This window comes from Hibiscus syriacus, unplaced genomic scaffold (assembly GCF_006381635.1).
Source record: "Hibiscus syriacus cultivar Baekdansim isolate YM2019G1 unplaced genomic scaffold, ASM638163v2 tig00113301_pilon, whole genome shotgun sequence".
Classification (NCBI taxonomy): Eukaryota; Viridiplantae; Streptophyta; class Magnoliopsida; order Malvales; family Malvaceae; genus Hibiscus; species Hibiscus syriacus.
Window position 1 is genome coordinate 100,441 of NW_024063453.1, and position 13,162 is coordinate 113,602.

Below are 13,162 nucleotides of genomic sequence, written 5' to 3' on the forward strand. Positions count from 1 at the left end.
TTTAGAAAAAAAAAACTAAATATTTCAAGTTGTTAGAGTTTATGATCCGAATTCTGTAACAATTCTGCACCTGACAACAAATTACATGTATGCATCAAACATTAACGTTAGTTTTTCAAAAGATAGCAAGATGAACAAAATCCAAAGAATCCAATTGCGAAAGCTAACCTATCCAAAAGACAGATAAAATGATTCTAAAACATAGTGATTAAAGCTTAACCAACTCTGATTAAACTATAAAATGTCGACCGGTGCATGCTATAATAGAAGGTTTTGTTCACTGGTCGGGGGTCATTAGGTTGAAACATAGATGTTCTGTAAGGAATCCAGAGCAAGAACAAATGGCAAAAGAGATGTCATTGTTTTGTTTTAATGGAAGGGATTTGAAGTGTTATCCAGAAATGGTTGAGCATTTACTTTTCTTTCTTTTGGTTTGTTTAAGTGGTCCTTCAGGAAAAGGTGTGGGAGTTGTTCCTTGAATTTGACAAGCTTGATTATTATTATGAGTGTAAACCATTCGAGTTAAGCTTAAATTAGGCTCCTTTTGCAACTCAAGCTTAAGCATTAATCAACAATAGTTAAAACCCGAACAACTTGTCGGTATACATATCTATGTACCTTTATTCCCTGTAAAAGGAAAAAGGTTGTTTTTCTGTAATCTGTTCTTAGTAAATTCATTTTTGTTGTGCTCTACAAGTCTGCCATTTTTTCTTTTACTGCAATTGATGGTTTGACAATTGGCATTGATGAAATTCTTAAAAGACACATCTCTTGTGATTTCACTTGAAGTGATACAGTAATTTGGTGATTGCTTGTAGTACTGCGAAGAAATGAAGCGTATTGGAGTTCCAGTTACAAAGCATATTTTTATGGCACAAATAAATGCATATGCAGCTTGTGGGCAAATTGAGAAGGCAAAACAGGTACGTATGCATTTAGCACTTAGCAGCTATAGAAGTCGTATACTTCTTATATGTTAAATAAGCATGTCAAACTAATGAATGTAACTCAAGTACATAAAGAAATCCTTTGTGAGTACCTAATTATATGGAACATATTTCAAGTACAATTTATGCATTAAACCCATTTTGATGTCTCTTATGGTCTTAAAGTATCTATTTTATATTTTAGGTAGTCTTGGACAAAATGATACATGTTTGCAGCATAACTGAAATCAAGAGTGTGCTCGTGTCAGCTCTTGCGTTGAATGGGATGATGCCTAATGCATTAAACCTTTACAAGGAAATCAAGAAAAATGGGGGGACTTTGGAACCTAAAGCTGCTATCGCTCTCATTGTAAGTTTACGACAGAACCTTTGTTTTCTTTTTTCCTATAACTACAATAATCTTAATTATCATCTTTACTATCTCTTGGGAGCATTTTACATCCGAGGGAGAGTTGAGTATATTACTTCAAGTATGGGAGGAAATACAGGATCCAGACTATTGGTTTGATGGATGTTGCATACTAGTCTTATATTATGTTAGAAATAAGAACTTAAGGTTGGATAACACAATAATTTTCATTTTCTGGGGAATTTATCTACTTTACCTAGTTTTCTCATTGATCAAACTCTTTATATAGTAATCTTTTATCTTCATTTTGTTAATTGATTGTTTGATCTTAGATCGGCTATTGATTTGCTCAAGTAGCTTAATGATAAGCTTCATACCGATGATTTGGCTATGGAAGCTGTTTTCGACGAGGTTTTTTCCTATTCTCTTTCTTGATTTTGTGTATACATCTTGCTTGTAATGCCCTTACCCATCTTAGTATGGTTGAAACTCGAAAAAGAAGCTTGAACTCTTGGTAGTTGCTCTCAGTCATTAGAAGACAACAAGGGGGGCTTTCTATCTCCAAATGTATGCGAGTTTTTACAAATGCTAGTTGGCAAGTATTTTATGGCTTTTGCTTTTCTGTACCTCTCATTAATATGTTATCTCGTGTGTTTATCTGAATGCATTTGCCTTACATGGTTCCATCTCTTGATTGAATAGATATTTTGTGTAATTGCTGAGAAACAGCCTAATGATTTAAGGCTTGCCATGGCTTTGTTTCAAGCCATAAAGGATGAATTTGGCCTTACCTCTTCTCATAAAATTCTCGACTTTCTCCTTACTTCTTGCGTAAACGCAAAAGATTTACAGAACTCTCTTTTAATTTGGAGTGAATATCAGGCAGCTAGCCTTCGTTTCAATGTTTTAACATTCTTAAGGTTGGTAATCCTCCCTCAGTCTTCTTTTCTCGGCTTTGTTGCTTTGTTTTTAAAGTCTATGTCTAACCATTTCATCAACCAGTTGTCTCCTTGGATGGATTGAATTGTTGTGTTCTCTTGCAGGATGCATCAAGCCCTTTTGGCTTCAGGAGATCCCAAGTCTGCGAAGAGTTTGCTAACTAAGATTCCGATGGACGACCCGCACGTTCGATGCATTATCAAGGCATGTCAAAAGACTTATGTTCAGTCATCGAGCATGACAAAGACAAAGAAGCAGAAGATGAAGAATAAAACATGAAAAATACAATCATCCATGAAATAGTTAACATGAAGGAAAGCTAGAGGAATCTATGTGTCTTGATTAAAATGTGTAAATGACATTGATCAAGGGCATTGCACCCTAACGAAATCCTTAATTAATGTCGTGGACATGGATGATCATTTATGAAAGTTTTTGCAATAAATTGAAGCAGTGAAATTTAACTTGTCAAATTTGAATCCAAACATGAAAATGATTCGAACAAATATACTTATTTGTTATATCGAAATATCAAAATATTTTCAACAATATTATCGATGAATTTTTATATAAATAATTTTTATTTAAATATTTAGAATTTCACTTGTTAAAAAAAATATAGAACAAGGACAATTTGATAAAATATACATTCCAGTAATCTTTTATTCCTTCAACCAAACACTGTAATCTTACATTCATGCTAAACAAACTAAACACAGTAATGTAACATTCCCAGTAATCCTATTGCTTGGTAATCTTTTATTCACACTGATAATCTTATATTTCGTGAACCAAACTACTCTTATAGGCATTTTGATTTTTTTAGCATTAACTAAAAATAATATATATATATATATATATATATATTATTTTGTAAAACATTATACGGATACGAAGGTTGGTTTAGTGGCGATGCGCAAGTGGTTCCTTCCCTAGTTCAAATCCCTCCAACTCTATTGTTTTGTTCCTTACTTTTAAATTTAAATTTCCTCTAATCAAATGGTGACACACGTCACCATCTATTGAATGGTTAATTTGTTAAATAAAATTAAAATTATGACTAAATTAATGGATCAAATTAATTGAATGCACAAGTGTTGATGATCAAATATGTAATTATATCAATTTTATTAATTGTCATGTTAATTGAATGCACAATGTTGACGATCAAATATGTAATTATTTCAATTTTATTAATTATCATGTAAACACTTCTGTTAAATATTAACGTCTAATGAACTATATTGAACCCAATTAAATAGTTCAATGGTCATGTTGACGCAATTTTGAAAATGATGGTCATTTTGATAAGCACCACATAGTTGAGTGGTCATTTTAATACCAATCCTATAATTGAGTGATCATTCAAATAGTTTACCCAAAAAGAATGAGGACGGATGATTAGGAAGTAGATTAGACAATTCTACGTGATTACTTAACTATATTTGTGATCTTCTGTATTTGTTATATTTTACTTTTGGATTGTTAATGTGATTTTGCTCGTACAGGTGCTGTATATGGGACTTATGAGGCTATTAGGTACAAGGTAATGTTGGGCATTTTACTTTCTATATCTAGAGATGAAACAATGTCAATTATGTGCTTACATTTTCATATTTGCGGATATCCCACCGCACGAATTGCAGTAGTGTTCCATGGATATATGATCTATGAACCACAAAAACAGTATGCTGTGTCTTTTCTGTTTTATCTGTTCCATGTGATTGCATGAGATCGCTTTGTGCATATCGAGATTCATGTTATTGGGTTGTGCAGGTACCACGACTGCTCGAGATTCGATATATCGGGCAAACCACATTGGGTAGTGCAGCGATATTTGGACTGTTCTTGGGCGCAGGAAGCCTAATCCATTGTGGAAAGTCCTATTAAACCAATTCATTGCTCGTCTTAAAGGCCTCTCGGGATGGTGTGGCTTGTCTTTATTTATTTACAACTGAACGTTTTTAAGCCTCGATTTTGTTCATCGAGTTATTTGTATTGGATTCTGTGGGTGAATGAAAATATGAGAATATATTTCGACTTCAATGTTACATGAATATTCCTTCTTTGCCCTTCTTGTTTTCTGCCTCTTTTTCTGTCAAACTATGATAATTGACCACGTCTGTTGGATTTTGTTGAAGGGAGAAATGTGATTGTGGTGATGCTCGGCGGTTCACTCTTTTCGCCCAATCCAGAAGGAATGAACGGTCAAATACCACCACAATATCATCTCTCCATTAACAAATTTCAAGTTTGAATATCAGTGAGAGATTTCAGCCCAGCTTTCTCTTGTAGGAATCTATTCTATACTATTTTAAGTCATACTCATTTTATTAGCTTTATTTATATTAAAACGAATAAATAATATTTACGGTAAGTTACGTGTCTAGTACTTAATTTATCAATTTAGAACCTAAACTTTCAATTTTTCAATACCATATCTAGTGTTTAGATTTTGTTTCATTTTAATAACCGTTAAAAACTTAACGTTAAGTTTTTAAAAATAAAATAAAAGTATGTACAAAAACTAATAGTTTAAGTGTTGAAAGCGTTAAATTTTTAACGACGGGTACTAAAATGAAACAAAAATAAAATATTAAGTATGATTTTAAAAAAATGAAAAATTTATGTACTAAAACAAACCAAAACTATAATAATTTATGTACTAAAACAAATTAAAACTAATAATTTAAGTATGAAACGCGTAATTTATCCTAATATTTGAGGATACGAAAAAACAAACTGTCGACACGCTGACCAAATGAAGAAGTGATTCATCTTTTGTATAAAACTCGAATTTAATTTGATCACTGTCGAGGCAAATTCAATCTTCAAACTTCAACGTCTTATAATTTAAATTCAATCAAGTCTTAATCCACTTGTTTAGTTATAAATAAATTAAATAAATCAAAGTTGAGAAACAAAAGCCAAATGAGGATTAGTTTTTCAAACATTCCAATTTCCATACACTAAAATACAGCACAAGTAAACAATTTGCTAACTGATGCCAATTGTTGCAATAATTCAGGTCCAACGAAAGCGAGTCTTAAGAAAGAGCCCCGAAACAGTACAAATACTCTACAATCATAGGTCTTACTGTGGCGTCTGGCCATGAGGTGGGGGACCTGTTGGAGGCTGAGACGGAATACTGGACTGACCACCAGACTGCAACAAGTGGAAGCAATAACAAGTGAGTTTCGTATGAACTTCGAGTATTTTTATACGAATGCAATTGCCTCGAAGAGACTGCATGATATGCAGGCGTGTTCTGTTATACCATTAAAAATGGGGATCTGGATCTGAGTCAAGAAAGACGGATATACCCAGTTAAGTGATTCTGATTGACGTTCTATCACTTATTTCGGTCGTGAATCCAGTCACTGACATAAAATGTAGGTACACAGACAGAATAAGATCAAGGACAGTATGACATCATTTACCTGATAAGGATTGTACCCAGGCCTCATTGGCATCTGACCACCCTGCGCACGATTGAATGCACCACCCTGCATATACATTTGGCCGCCGCCCATATTTGGTGCCCCCTGCATATTTTGCATACTATTTGGAAAACCTCCAACTGAAGGGCCACCACCACTAGTGGGAAAGGATCCCGTGTGCCTAGGAGTCGCACCTATAAAATGGCCTTGTGGTAATGGTGGAGGCATCTGATTCATAGTACCTTGCATACCCTAAAATTATGAAATACGTTTGATCAAGCTTTTTAAATTTGTCCAACCCATGTCCAAAAATCGTATGCATGCCGTCCAAGTATGCAGCAAGTTAGGCAAATGAACCATAGAGAACAAAACATGTGCCATCTTTGGAAACAAATTAACTACAACTCACGGGAGAATATAATTTGAAAATGAAAACCGTTGTTGCAACCATATGCAGTAGAGCTATTTACAAGGTCATACCATTGGACCAGGCATCGATGAAGTTGGATTGAAAGATCCTGGCATTGAGGACGGGACTGGCGAAGGCATACCATGGGGAGGCATTTGGGGGGTAGGGCGTTGTAAATGAGGATGCGGATGCAGGGGCATATGAGAATGAGATGGAGGTTGTAGCTGTTGCATATTTGGAGGTGCCATTTGCTGTTGCATTGTCCGTTGTTGAATTTGTTGAGGGTTTTGTTGAAATCCATGCTGCTGATTGGCTAGAAGAGATGGATGTGGTCCAGGAGGAAGAGGAGGAGCTCCAAAAGGCATGGGACCTGGATGAATCTGCTTTTGGTCCCCCTGAGAAGATGCATCAAGAGATGGAACCGATAATGGCGTAGGAACTCCGATACCAGGAATTGTTCCATCATTTCGAGGTGCAAATGGTCCTGGGGTAGTTGGGCCTTCGGGTGCTGCAAAATTGCCAGGCATGCGGCCAGCTAATGCAGGATTTTGCTCACCATAACCTACATCCAGTTCATAGTGCTATTAAGTATAAACCAAAGTAAAAATACTCCAACATATTTACAAAGTTTTGCAATAAATACAATGACTTGTGCGACTGAATTATTCAGATAAAGTGTACAATAAATAACAGCTGTAACACCTTTTTCTTTTTGCCTATTCCATTTCCAGATGGGGAAGATGTAAAACTGTAAAAAAACAGAGGCAATAAGTAGAAACCTTGATTCTGACCAATGTTAAATTTATCGCGAACAGTATCTCCAGGCCTATTTCTGCACCAAAACTTTGTTGTGTGATCATTGCTACCACTGCATGATTATATAAACAAGTTAAACAACTGATGATGGGCTTGACATAATTTACAGACTGATGAGACTTGATGCTTATCAGTACAGGGATATAGCCTGGAATAAATACCAGTAGAATGGAAAACAGAAAACAAAATAAAATCAGACATGTTCTTGAAATTTTGTTGTATTTAAACCATACACTGCATTTACAATGTTCACTGATGTCCACAAATCAATTTCGTTCGGTCTCTATCTCAAAAAGTCAAGTATCAAATATAGCCAACATTAGCGTGAAGTCAAACAGTGTACGCATATCGAAAAATACAAGCATAGGCATGCATACAGCTATTTTAATTTTCAAATGAAATGCATAAACTACTAGGAAATTTTAAAGGTAGAAGATGAGAAGTAAACTTTCATTATGTGTTATGAAAGGAAGAAAACATACATACATACATGTACTTAAACACTTAAACAAGTAACACACCCATACTTTACTCATAATATTCCCCGACATTCACCATATACAGCCCATAGTATTTTATTAACCCATAATATTCTCCAACAGAAATCAACAAGAAGCATGCAGGACAATTATAAGTTCTAGAATGGGTTTACCTGCATAGAAGATATCCAATAGGATGCCAGGCAATATCCCACACACTATTATCATGTGCACTGGGAAGGTCAACCTGTGGAGTTTCATGCCTGTACATCAGAATAATGTTTAGCAATCGTAAGTATAAAAGATCACCCATCATTAATGCTAAAGATCCTAAATCCCCCTTAATTTTTCACTTTTTCAAAGTAAGCATTTATGCTTTTATTGTACCCAAATAAGTCTTTAACCCTCAATTTGCATCCAAATACACCCTTATTCCACACAAAAATATTTATTCTTTGAACTTTTTTATTTAGGTCAGATTAAAGTTTAGAGGACCATTTGGTTATAAAGGTTAAAGGCTTATTGAGGCATCATGAATTTAGTACATGAATGTGAAAAGGCATCATTATGAATCTAGTACGTGTATATAGTAAACAAATGAGCACGCTTATAGATAAACATCATAAAATGAATTTTAATGTGAAAAATAATTTAACATAAATACTAAAAAAAGACAGAAAAAAGGATACTTTTAAGTAAAAACTCTATTTCCCTCACGGTACTATCAGCCTATATGACTCTGACTGTGTGTTTTAACATCATCCAGATCTATACTGTTTTAACATGTTTTGAGGTCTCTCATAATTGACATTGTCACACGCCAACTTAATAATTCACCCTAAATATAAATTCCAAGAGACAAATAACCAAGGTAATAGTCAAACAAAAAATATCATACAAACTTGGTGACCTGGAGCATAAAGGACAGGACAAAACTAGGGAATTCAGTAATGCAGCCAGTACTTTGAATCAGAAGACTTACCCAACAAGCCAATGGAAAATGGAGCCATCATAACTCCCACTGACAAAGTATTCTTCATGGAATGGGTGCCAAGACAACGCTGGAAAAATCAAAGGTCAATACGTTACAGAATTCTTTATTCAAATCATGCAAGAAGAGAATTAAATGATCAAGCACGATAATAACTATAAGCCACAATCAACCCAGTCTTTTTAAGAGCTCTATCACAACATATTGGTGAACAAAAAACTGCAGTCAATCATATGATAAATGATCAGGCGCTTTAAGTAGTATCCATATGCAAGGGTTCCACTTAGAACAAGTCTGACTAACCAGTCACGTCCTTCCTATGGCCTCGGAAAGATTCAAGTTCCTTCATTGCTCTAATGTCATAAAGCTGAAAAGGACAAAATAAATAAGGGGAAAAAAGGAAGAAAAAAAACATATATAGTTATACATATACTCCTATCAATCAAATAGCATCTTTGCAGTGATAAAGAAGATGCTGACCTTGATGATTTGATCCTTTCCAGCAGTCAACACCCAATTCCCATTTTGGTTCCATTTGACACAAAGAACCGTGTTTTTATGGCCATGACTGCAAAAGACTTGTATTACTAACAAAAAAAAAGGTCAAAATCATTAGCTATTATATGTGTTTCACCAAGATAGTTACTCACAATGAGCAAAGCTCTCTCCCTGTCTTAGCATCCCAAAGTTTCACAAGGTTATCTTTTCCACCTAAAGAGTGGCAAGCATAGCATTACAATGACAACTTGTAAAGAGATCATGAAAGAGTGGCTTGGAAAATGAACTTGATACACACCTGAAACCAGTAAGGATTTTGTAGGATGCCAATCAACACTTTTGACATCCCACCCATGGCCTGCCTGAGTTCAAAACAGGTATGAAACTCCTAGGTTAATTCAAGCATACAAGAAATCTATATAGGGAAGATACTAATGAGGCAAAAAATACCATCAAGAAAAGATGAAACATACTAATCCATATAGTTAATACTTTACAAGCCAAGAAACATTACCGGTTAATGAACGCTCTTCTTGGCACCTGGCAAAGTCCCACACTTTTACAGTAGTATCATCAGAACAGGAACAAAATTTTAAATCTGTCCTACAAAAACTGTTAAAAGAGTATATCTTAAATTCTATATTAGATAAAACTCTTATCTGAAAAAGGAATGTCAAAAAAGGCACCTTAAGTCACGAACAGATTCTTTGTGAGCAGACTTATTGACCTTAACATTATTCATGTTGTTCTGCCAATACCTGATAGGTAAATTCACAAGTACACTTACATCAGTAAAAAAATATGACTAAGCCAAATAAGAATTCACAAGCATGAAAGCAGTAACATTAAATCACACAAAAGAATATGAAGAATACATACTTTATTGCACCTCCATCATCACCAGAAACCATCCAGTTGTCATTGTGACTCCATACCATAGACCTGATGGCTTGATCGTGGGCCTAAGTATTTTAAGGGGAATAAAAGGTCCAAAAGCCATCAATTTAGATTCTCTAATGAATAATTCTAACTAAATAAGATAAATATGTCAGTTAATAGAAGTATACCTGAAGAATCATTTCAAAATTGAATGATTGTCCATTCCATAAAGTAAATTCTCCACTCTGAGAACCTGTGATGAGACGTCTCCCCGTAGGAGTCCACTAAAGGGGGAAAAAACTCAGTATAACTGCTCTAATTTCGTAACTTCAAACAAAAATCTTTTTCTCCCTTTGGGAAGTGTGTGTGTTTGGGAGAGGTTAAATTGGTAGAAAGCAAAGAAAAAACAACAGTAAAACCAAATCCCTTACCACACAAAGTCATAAACAATTGCAAAAAAGGAAGCATCATCAATAAAAAACAATAACAAGTTAAGCTTTTTCCAATGGCATCAACTGTCATTACGCATAAAAATATCAAGAGATAAGTCATGTAAACATGCAAGTATAAAAAGGAAGTTGCTTCTATTAGGTATCACTAAACTGTACCTAATAGTAAACCGAGGATAAAAAATAATTAAGATGAATTGGATGGTTTTTATCTATCTGATATCCTGTTGTTGATTGAGATAGCCTTCGTTGGGTAAACAAGATATCCCAAACTTTTAGAAGTTAATTTAATTTGATGGGTATGTGATCACATTAAACACATTAAGGCAGCATGAGTTATCATTTCTTGAAAGAAAATGGAGCCTTTCAACATTTTAAAAAAATATCAATCCCAAAGTCAGATGCCAAACAATTCTGGGTCCCATTGCTTCCTAGTTCCTACTAATCAAGCAAGACTGGAGCATTTAATCACAGAATCACTAGAACATAATTGCATGAGATTGATTTTAATCTAACTCCTTGAGGAAACATAGCTGTACCAAAAAAAAATCATTTTAATCTAACTCACCAAAACGCAATTTATTGAACACCGGTTTTTGTTTAAAGATGTATGAACGAATTTAGCAGCGAAGCCTGTGGATGGGTTATCTAAATAGGCAGCTGCAGGCAACATCTGCATGAAAGATCAACAGAAGTACAAGTTAAATCTTAAAATTCATAATCCAAGAAACAAAAGAATAAAGAAAAAGAAAGTTTAGTAACATCGATAGCAGCTGCTGGTGTAGGCTGCAATGTTGTCCTGTCCCTTGAATCCCACTGTGCCATTCGAACCTGCAGAATCATAGCTATTATTAGATTATAAGTATGTCACCCTCATTTGAGATTCAAAAGGAAACAAAAAATCGAGTTTGCTATCTTATATAGGAGAGCATGCCCCTCAAATAAAATAAACACAGATATAACAACAACTATGATTCATGTAATCTGGCACTATTTTTCCTATGAAATATGAACATAAACCAATACTCCTAATCATGAAAGATGATTATGGGTGTAATGGTAGGATCTAGTCATGAATCATGAACTGATTATGATACACGCAATAGACTGATATTGTTCAAAAAGTAATTAAGAAGAGCTACTATGACCAACTACAACATAAAAAGCATTTCTGGACATCAACTTAATATTGTCCCTGTGAAACATAAAAACATACAGCTTAACACCATACAGGATTGAATACAACAGTCAAGCAACATCAAAGCCATGTAACAAAAAGTACAAAAAGCTATATAAGGAAAAAGGCAGTCAGTCAAGCAGATTGAATAATAAGCATGGCAAAAAGCTACAGAGGGAAAAGGCAGGAGGATTCCCAAGGTAGAGAAATCAATGACCATTTTGATATAAGAGCAGGCTATCAACCACAAAAATTATAGAAGCAACATCAAAGCCATGTAACGAAAAACTTAAACACCCACGATAAAAAGAATCACCATTCTGACCATGCAACCACTTACAGAAAGATATATAAAAATACATATGAAAGCGGTCAAACAAGAAAATATCACCTGCATATATCGCACAACAGTGCTACTATAATCAACAGCCCTCCTTTGGGTCATCTTTCTCATTCTTTTTGCAGCAAAATTATCACCATGAGCTGAAAGAAGTATTTAATAGAAAAACAAAAGAATTAGTTAGCTAATTTCTCAAGTGAATTGCAACTCACATCTAAACAGTAAACATGCAGTTGAGATTAGCCTTAACTTTAGACATAGAAGTGTTACCATAACATAAGGCTCATGGTGCAAAATGAACCTAAAAGTATAAATATATGATGCCTACAACCAATAGAATTTTAGTATGCAGTCACCTAAAGTTTGAATTTCAAGAACCAGGTAACTATTTTTTGATAGAATTCTTACAATGTCCACTAATTTGAACTAAAACAAATACAAAACTGTAAGCAAAAGAATCTGAGGAATTATTATTCTACCGTCATAAGGAAGATTCTGAGGAGGAGCATGGTGGTGATACTCTGAGTTAAGAGTAGTGGAAGATGCCGAGGGCTGCCGCGTCATATGAGGAGGCGGAGGACCTCTCTGAAACTCCCCACCTTGCGGGTGCGACTGGTTCTTCTGCTGCTGTGGATCACCGTACATCATTATGAAAACCCCGGATAAACTAAATCAGACGACGGTGAAGAACTGGAGTGAGTGTACTTGCAAAAGCACTTAATAAAACCCTAAACCCTAAATTCTGTTCAGGAATTGGGGGCGGGATTTTTTGGTAAAGGAAAATGAAAATCAATCGGGGTTTATATGGTCTTTTACTTATTGATGAAAATGGATTCGGAACGGTTTCCGTTTAATTAAAAGGGTAAACATATATTTTAGTATCTGAACTCTGTTTCAGTATTCAATTTGGTACCTAAAGTTCTTTATCTAACCTAAATGAACTTGATTTTTTTATTTAAATCAATACTCGAACTTTATTTTTTATTTAATATATTTTAATCTAATTAATACCAAATTAAACTTTTTAGTTTAAACCATTACTTGAATTTGATTTGATTCCATTTCAATTTAGGTAATAAGATTAAATATTAATCAGTTTTATTTTTTTATGTAAAATAATTTTTTTCAAAAGAGAAATTATGAAAAAGTATTTTAAATGTAATAAAATTAGATAATATGATAAATTCGGGTTTTCTTAAATAATATGTTGAAATAAAGAAAAAAATAAAAAACAAATTTTGAATAGGTGGTGTTGATTTTAAATTGAGAAAAATTAGATCGAGTTGATTTGATTTTAAAAAAACTAATCGTTTTAACATAAATTTTTTGGATTTGAATTATTCTATGTTTTGATCGATTCCAGATTTAAATTATTTGAGTTAAATAAATAAGCTTTGAAACTCAAATTTTTCAAACTGAATCATCATAAACTCAAATATTTTTGAAGTT

At 34.1% G+C, this 13,162-nt stretch overlaps 3 protein-coding genes across 3 annotated transcripts; 2 read left to right on the top strand and 1 right to left on the bottom strand.

Annotated features, from left to right (window-relative positions):
* The first annotated feature begins 771 nt into the window (after positions 1–771).
* LOC120186145 (pentatricopeptide repeat-containing protein At4g21880, mitochondrial-like) lies at positions 772–1,455 on the top strand. The gene is made up of 2 exons (XM_039190166.1): positions 772–923; positions 1,132–1,455. Exons 1-2 carry the CDS (start codon positions 831–833, stop codon positions 1,453–1,455), a joined length of 417 nt encoding a protein of 138 aa, XP_039046097.1. The 5' UTR covers positions 772–830.
* A 582-nt stretch (positions 1,456–2,037) lies between these two features.
* On the top strand, positions 2,038–2,555 carry LOC120186143 (pentatricopeptide repeat-containing protein At4g04790, mitochondrial-like). Its single transcript, XM_039190163.1, has 2 exons — positions 2,038–2,216; positions 2,340–2,555. Exons 1-2 carry the CDS (start codon positions 2,047–2,049, stop codon positions 2,512–2,514), a joined length of 345 nt encoding a protein of 114 aa, XP_039046094.1. The 5' UTR covers positions 2,038–2,046; the 3' UTR covers positions 2,515–2,555.
* A 2,571-nt stretch (positions 2,556–5,126) lies between these two features.
* Positions 5,127–12,474, bottom strand: LOC120186132 (flowering time control protein FY-like). The gene is made up of 18 exons (XM_039190156.1): positions 12,193–12,474; positions 11,765–11,856; positions 10,959–11,027; positions 10,765–10,869; positions 9,936–10,031; positions 9,748–9,830; positions 9,555–9,626; positions 9,383–9,480; positions 9,167–9,226; positions 9,021–9,081; positions 8,851–8,938; positions 8,674–8,737; positions 8,362–8,440; positions 7,553–7,642; positions 6,864–6,952; positions 6,156–6,646; positions 5,676–5,927; positions 5,127–5,400 (listed from the first exon to the last, which is right to left on the bottom strand). Exons 1-18 carry the CDS (start codon positions 12,359–12,361, stop codon positions 5,329–5,331), a joined length of 2,130 nt encoding a protein of 709 aa, XP_039046087.1. The 5' UTR covers positions 12,362–12,474; the 3' UTR covers positions 5,127–5,328.
* Positions 12,475–13,162: the final 688 nt, after the last annotated feature.